At 41.9% G+C, this 7,829-nt stretch overlaps 1 protein-coding gene across 2 annotated transcripts; it reads right to left on the bottom strand.

Annotated features, from left to right (window-relative positions):
• Positions 1-264: 264 nt before the first annotated feature.
• Positions 265-7,401, bottom strand: LOC136486760 (disease resistance protein RGA5-like). Of its 2 annotated transcripts, none has more exons than XM_066483746.1 (4): positions 7,271-7,401; positions 3,367-5,736; positions 2,845-2,993; positions 265-1,433 (listed from the first exon to the last, which is right to left on the bottom strand). In XM_066483746.1, exons 2-4 carry the CDS (start codon positions 5,431-5,433, stop codon positions 503-505), a joined length of 3,147 nt encoding a protein of 1,048 aa, XP_066339843.1. In that variant the 5' UTR covers positions 5,434-5,736; positions 7,271-7,401; the 3' UTR covers positions 265-502. The 2 variants fall into 2 exon arrangements, with proteins under 2 accessions (XP_066339843.1, XP_066339844.1); XM_066483747.1 differs by having other exon boundaries at positions 2,875-2,993.
• Positions 7,402-7,829: the final 428 nt, after the last annotated feature.

Below are 7,829 nucleotides of genomic sequence, written 5' to 3'. Positions count from 1 at the left end.
TGATACAGATACACGCCACACACGCACTGGGAAAACCAGCATTTACAAGAGAGTTTCAACATCCTGATAAAAGACTGGACACAGCCAGCAGACGCATCTCAACGAAACAACACATCCTAACCCGATTTGATGAGACTCTCTCACCCCACTACATCTCTCTATACTACAACTATTGCAGTAGTACTGACCGCGAGATCCAATAGGGGTGCGTTTGGTTGCTTAGATATCCATGGATGGAATGGACCATCCATGGATATACAGTGTTTGGTTAGGTGGATCACTGGGACGAGCAAATCCTTGGATAGGACAACGGCTGCGCCTGAAGCCCCAGAATAACAACTCCGTGTAGTTTTAAATGCCTCGTATCGTTTGTCTTCAAATGCCATCGAAATTTTATTACACTCAATTGAGTAATGACCGGCCACTTAACCAATTCTAATCTCATCTCGTAGAAAACCACCAGACTCCTAATAGACCTGATTCAGATGATAAGAAACTGAAACTAAGAGGTTGCTGCCTGTTTGTCACACTCGAGTTTTGGTCTAATTTCAACACCCTCTACGATGAGCCCTGATTTCCAATTCAGGCTTCTGTGCTCCATCAAACGGATTTCGATGGTTCCATCATCTAAATTTCCATTGTAGAAATCGCCCAGTGTCACCTCCATCCAGCCATCTCCCCTTGCTCTTGGGTACCGCACAGCACCCTCCTCTTGCTCATCTTCAAGTGAATCCGATAGATCACTGCTGCCACCAATGTCAGGTGGCGTTCCTTGCATGCGATGAGCAGTATTGATTGGAAGGTCAAAATGCTGGAAGTCATTTTCCTGTTCTTCCAACTCATCGTCGCTCTCCTCCTCCTCCGCATCACCCGTCTCCTCTAACTCTATATTGTATTTTTCTTCCTCTTCAGTCTCATTCTCCTCATTGTCAATGTCCTTGTCCTCCTCCACCTCCATATCATCGTCGTCTTCTTCCTCCTCCTCGTCTTTCTCACCATCGTCCTCATTCTCATCCTCCTCCACATCTATATCGCTGTCGTCCTCTTCCTCACTGTCCTCATTCTTGTCATCCTCTTTGTCCTCCACCCATAAATGGTCGTCTTCTTCCTCCTCCTCCACTTCCTCATTGTCCTCATTCTTGCTGTCCTCTTCATTTTCCCATTGATGACGCTGCAGCCAGTAGCGGGAGCTTGATCCCAATCTTCTCTGCGACCTTGCACGAGCATGCAAAGAGATGGTGTGCCTCGCGGATACTTCACCAGCAATAGTAATACATGCCTCCTGTGTCTCGGAGTCCAAGCCGAAGGATCTGTCGTTTAGGCCGAAGACCAGATACGCTGTGTATGTTGTGTTGAGTGACAGCTCTCTGCAGTCAATGGTAGCAATTATGTCTAACCAACAGACATCTATGAGCTCAGCTACTTCTTCAAACCTGTTAACCAAAACAGAAAGGAGTGGCTTTTTAGAGACTGAGAAACGGAAGATCCATACATTCCTTAAAAATGCACTTGATATTTCGACCGGAGACTATACTCACATAGTTTGAAATAATAATGAATTTTAGTTGTTCTAAGTCAATCAAACCTTTTAATTATTTGATAGGCTATGTCCACCGTATTATATGTAATCTTAGAGACTTTGTTATCAATGAAATCTACTGTAGATCAAAGGCAGCTATATTATCTAGTTGTTTTCCTTCTCTTGTCTTCAACAAAAAAATTTAGAATCACTGCATATTGGTAGCGGGAGCGCTTCTATACAATTTCCCTAAAAAAAGGTGCTTCCTGAAACAATGCAAGCAGGGGCTGATCAAATGGCTGCTCTGTTTAGAAAAGGGAGAATGCTCCAGTGATTTGCACAAGTGATAGAACTTGAACTAAATTGAAAAGGACTCAAACTGTAAGCACCCTTCTGAAACATTTTCCCAAGTTTTAGGGAGCGTCTGTATGTAGTGAATACTGCTCAACATATATGAACAACTCTGGCTAATATTTTTAATAACCTACTTGAACTATTTTAGAATAGGTCAAACCTATAAAAGTTCAGGAGCCAAGTTCCTAGTTTTCCGAAAACAAGACAATATCTTTTTTGGTAAACCTTGCAATATTTTTCTTTCAGCAAAACAGGAGGGTTTGCCAAATTGATTATATATTGAAATATTAAAAGAGGAATATTTGCAAGAAAACATAAAAGGAAAATCAAGAGTTTTCGTCTTGCCAAGCACTAATATATGGGAATTACTTTGATTCTAGCTCCACTCTAGCATGTAAGAGCTTTTATTTTGATACTAAGTCAAACTTCTCTGACCTTGGCCAAGTTTGTATTAACATCTATGATACAAAATCCACAATCAAGGATTATGGGCCTCTTTGGATCCCATGGACTAACAACTAGTTGCTAAAGTTTAACTCATAAAGATCCAAACAGGATGGCTAATGGGTGGGCTAAAGTTTAGTCAATGCCCCAACTTGTTATTAGTTCAGTAGTCTATCCAACCCAACTATCAGGGGGCTAAAAGTGCTCCTGGTATCAAAAAGTCACCTCTCTCTCCTATTCTCTCTCCTCTCTCTTCCTATGTTAGTCCAGGATCCAAACATGAATAGACTAACAATTAGTTGGCTAATTTTTAGCTAACTATTGTTTAGTTATGGTTAATAACTAGTCCTAGTCCATCCAAATAGGCCCATGCATTTGGTAGAACTAATTTTATGCTGTAGATGTTATTGTGTTTTCTTATATAAACGTGGTTATAGAGTTAGAAAGTTTGATTTAAGACAAAACTAAACCTCTTAATCTTTTGAACCATAGGTGTATGATATAATGAACGTTCACAAGTTAGCAACCTCCTAGTTTTGATGTTGCAGTCAACAAACCTGGAATCACGAGAGGCAGTCCTCCTCCAGTACTGGGGCGTACCTCCCCATGTAATGGCCAATGATTTTGATGCCAGCATGTAGGACTTGGCGCCGGTTGTTCTATCCAACCAAAAACTCTGTTTTCATAAAGCATATTAGGAAAACTGGAACTGTATATGCATCAAGACAGTTCAATGGTGGATTTTTGGTCTGGTTTTATTGTGAACTGCAGCAACTCCCTTCCTTTTTAGAGTGTAAAACAAACATGAAACCAAAAGGGAATGCCAATAAGTACTGCTCCACCGGTTTGTTGAATTGTGGTTAAACTGATCTAAGTGTTCTTACCAAGTAATATTTGTGTTTCACGTATGTTTTAACATTTGTGTTTTACGTATGTTTAACACAGCATGATATTTTAGCAGTTGATGATATATTGAAATAGAAATTATTGATCAAAGTTAGAGGTGCAAGTATTGCCACGCACAGTAGGTGTGTGTGCATAGTAGTCACCTTGTTTCCGTCGTCGATGAAGATGTGTTGTTCGGCGAGGGTCGTGAAAAGCTCCTTCTTGGTAGATGCGAACCCAAGGTCGATAGGATCGACTGCACGAGAGAGCATGGATCTGTAGTCTGCTGGAATGAAGCGGTCCCACACTTGATCACTTGACGCCACTGCATGGAAGGCCGTGCACACAGCAGAGGAGCGGCAGGCGTCCACTGGGCTAGTGAAGGAGATCACAAAAGGCAGCACATCAAGCGGAAAAGGCAAATTTTCACAAACTAGGTCCCTGTCTGTGGTGGCCATTCCGGTGACTCCACCTTCATAGCCTTCCTCCTCAGGCACCACCCAGCTGTCTGCCAATTTTACACGGACGCTTGGAAACCTTGGATGTCCACTGACGGCATACCATTTCTGGCTAGATAATTCAATGGTGTTGTGGAAGGCGGACTCCGCAGCCCTCCTGTCAGATTCACTAGCGCCGTTGGCTATGGTGATTTCTCCAGTGATCTCCTTGAGATGTCGAAGATGCTCGACTCCACCAAGCATCCGGCCATATTGCTTCTCTCTCTGGGCATGGAAACCTAGCTTGAGACAATCAAGATTGGGCATTGCTCCTGCCCGGAACACCATGCTAAGCACACTGGACCTGTATTTGAAGTACCTGAGAGCTGGGAACGATGCGCTCTGGATGACGACCACTCCCACACGGGCTACTCGAACGTGAAGGGTGAGAACAACCAGAGCAGGTAATTCACTGAGACGATCGATGTCATTTCTTAGCAACTCCCTGACAGAAATTTTAAGAACACGGAGCTTGCGGAGCCTTCCCATACACTCGGGGAGTCTGGAGAAGATGCAGATCTGTGGCGACATCTCGAGCCTCTTGATGCATTCAGGGACACAGGAGACGATGATGGATCCTTCCAAGGGTATTCTTGCAGCACCCAAAGCTCCAGGAGCCAGGGTGAGTGAACAGAGATCATCCAGTTTCCCAACAGAAGTGGACAGAGCGTCCAGGTTCCTCTTCAGATGCTCCTCAGATCCAGCTTTCGAACAGGTGAGGTGAAGATTCTGCAGGTTAGACAGCCCACCAAGGCTCTGCACGTTATCTTCAGAGTTATGTGCAAGGTCAAAATACTGCAGCGTGTGGAGAGACCTGATGCTGCCAACCCCATCGGGGAGTTCGATCTCATCTTTGATTCGGAGATGGGACAACCTCGGGAGATCAATAATGTCCAGCGGAACTGAAGATACTCTTGCATCTACTTGGAACGTTTCCAAGTGCTGTAGCCCTACCATCTTATCAGGAAGTTGTACCGTTATATCACTGGTGATGTTCACATATCTCAGGTGAAGCAATGTACATAGTCTTGTGAAGTCTAGACTAGTGCATCCATTGTGTTCACCCCAAATTTCAAGGACTAGAACCCGGATAAGCTTGAATTTACATGAAGCAACCAGAGGCAAACACTCAAGGAGTCCAAAAAAAGCGAGCGATCGAACTTGGGGCATTGCTACAGTTGCTGCTCTTGGGGCATGTTTGGCACTGCATAACAGGAGTGATAATCGACGAACCTTGATAGAAAGCCCTGCTGTGATATGAGGATAATCTGTCACTGTGGTAAAGTTCGTTTCTTTGGACTTGCACTTAATCATATCAAGTACCATGTGGTGCACTGTACAGGATATGACCCCATCAATATGCTTGACACGATTAGGATGTATCAGTCTGCGGCTGATCAGATCATTGAAATAGCTGTCTGCAATTTCTTCTGTGTCTTCTTCTGAAGCTGTGCAGATAAAACCTTCAGCTATCCATCGCCTAATCAAAGCAGCCTTTGAGATTATGTAACCCTCTGGATACATACTAAGATATAGCAGGCATGTCTTCAAATGTTGACGAAGACTATCGTAGCAAAAGTGTAGGATTTCATTCATCATCTCTTTAGTTCCAGAACTTGTCAACGTGGTGGATAAGAAATTCTTTATATCGGACTGTTGTTGTTGTTGTTGTTCGACCAAGTCCCCAGTTGGGTCTGTTGGATTGACGAAGCTCTTGCCACACCAGCTACACATGTTGTTGCAAGTGCTAAACCACCACTTCTCCTTGTAATTTCAAACGATAGTTCGTCCAAGACTTTGTCACTTTTTTGGAGTTCAGAGCCAAATACTATGTTCATGAATAACTTTGTAGAGTCAACATCACCAAGAGGCTTCATCTTTAAAAGACAATCAGACTGATAACCACTACACTCTAGAGCTACATCCTCCATTTCCGTTGTTATAAGAATCCTCCTGCAGTTATTAGATTGAGGGAAAGCACTAACAACAATATCCCATACGGTTGTTTGCCATAAATCATCAATCACGATGAAGTACCTGAAAATAATACAAAGTAATTAGGAACATTTGCTCAAGTTAACCAATGGTGCTTAACAAAATACAGTCCTCCACTAATTTGGACTCAAGTAGTCACATATAGTGGGATAATGATTTATACAACCGCCAGTTTTTTTTCCTGAAGCTGATTTTTCCAAACTTAGAAAACAATTCATGTGCATCTTGGAGCATGTTGAAAAGTTACTGAATCTTCATTGTCACTTGTCTTTCGATCAACATGAAGTCACCATTAGAGCCATGAGTTATTTAAGTTCACCTCAATAGATTAATAGAACAAGTATATATTTTCCTAGAACCATACAAGGAATTGATGAGCTCATCAAATTATTATTGTAAAAAATCATTACCAAACATGAAAAGAAAAGAAAAATATAATACATAACAACACAGTGTGCTATTTTAGTAAAAGGATTCTACTGTTTATGACTACATTTTGGTGTCGCCAATAATCCAACATCGACTAGCTATAAGCCATCTATGTGAGATTTTGGGTTGAGGTGAGTAGAGAGGATGAAAGGAGAAAATCTATCTACTACAACCTCTGTGACATAATATAAGGGATTCTGTGGCTATTGCACCTCAGGTACGTGTATACCTAGAATCCCTTATATGAAGAGATATTACATTTAGTAGTTACTAGTCAGTAATAAAGCATTTAAAATCCCTATTACATGTTGATTTGTAGTTTTGACGACTTTACAGAGCTACACCATTTGGAGATATTATTTAGGAAACGTTTGTTTCTACTGTGACTCAAGGCAGCCTGTAGATTGGGCTGTAAAAGCCTGGAGCTTAAAGCGAATAGTTGTCTGGCAACCTGATGGGCTGCTGGATTGCTGGCAATTGATAGTAATGCTGCCGTTAATTTCAAATCGCAGTCCATAAAATCGGGGTTACACCAAATCGGGGTTATACCACCTTCTTGGATTGTTACAATTTAGCAGCCCAGTGATAATCCATAATCCAAAGCTAAAAACCTAAAACAAACATGCCTGTATTTTGTTATAAATTGATGAATGATGACATTGATAGCTTTACAGTAAGTTTAGGTAGGCAGGCATGGCCAAACTACACATCCTTACAGATGCATGGCCTACAACTTCACCCACTCCTACTCCAAGCATAGTCACTGACCACAACGGCAGAATTGTAGATGGCACAAGTGACAAATTAATGTAAGGATGTCAAGATGCATGGGCCCAAATGTTTTTCTCTAGAAAACGCCAAGTGTAAAATTATTAGAGGTAAATACAGAGAGTATGATATACTGCCTCTGTCTTCAAATAAATCAATTCCTAAAATCCGTACAAGTCAAATTATTTTAGATTTGACTAACTTTATAGGAAAGATTAACAACATCTATGATATAAAATGAGCATATTATGAAAATATATTCTATGATATATCTAATGATACTAATTTGATGTCATAAATCTTGACGAATTTTCTAGAACTTCGGTCAGAGTTAAAAAAATTAACTTAAGACAACTCTAAGAATCTATTTATTCAGTACCTCTTATCTTTTAGATACCCATTGATGTCGTCAATGAGGCTTTGCACACTGCATGCACGAGTCAGTCGTCGATGCCTCTGAATTTGAGTAAGCACGTCCCACAGGACCTTCCTGATGTTAGGCTTCTGCGAAGCCCGGCACATGAATTGTCCTCCGAGTTCTTGGTATAATTGCTTAGCAAGAGTGGTCTTCCCAATCCCTCCTTGTCCAACAATAGATAAAACTTCCAAATTCTGATTATCTCCACAATTGATCCACTTCATATGTTGGACCCTTGTGTTATCCATGCCAACAAGGTTGAAGGCCTCTTCATACCGTGTTGGACTTGGAAGCTCATGTTGCTCAGTGTTGACGCTCGCGCTGTGATCATCATGCTGCTGATACATTTCTTGCCTCTCACTCTGCTCCCGCACAAGAGTCCTGTGCTTTGCTTGCTTCCGATGCCTTGAAACCCGGCTGCTGGATCCAGATGCATGCTGCATCTTGGGGTTGTCTGCCACCTAGTTGTCAACGCTGACACCTTGTGCGGAGAACACAAACATGGTATTGGAGCTGTCAT

The sequence above is a fragment of the Miscanthus floridulus genome, chromosome 10 (genome assembly GCF_019320115.1).
Source record: "Miscanthus floridulus cultivar M001 chromosome 10, ASM1932011v1, whole genome shotgun sequence".
Classification (NCBI taxonomy): Eukaryota; Viridiplantae; Streptophyta; class Magnoliopsida; order Poales; family Poaceae; genus Miscanthus; species Miscanthus floridulus.
Note: the sequence above shows the minus strand (reverse complement) of the source record. Positions and strands in the feature narration are given on the sequence as shown.

Bases quoted from the DNA above. Each gene is read 5' to 3' on its own strand.
- LOC136486760 (XM_066483746.1), bottom strand. From the start codon at position 5,433: ATGTGTAGCTGGTGTGGCAAGAGCTTCGTCAATCCAACAGACCCAACT. The intron at 2,994-3,366 runs GTGACTACTATG...TTATGAAAACAG, and splicing joins TCATCGACGACGGAAACAAG to AGTTTTTGGTTGGATAGAAC. The intron at 1,434-2,844 runs GTTGCTAACTTG...TTTGGTTAACAG, and splicing joins TGCAACATCAAAACTAGGAG to GTTTGAAGAAGTAGCTGAGC.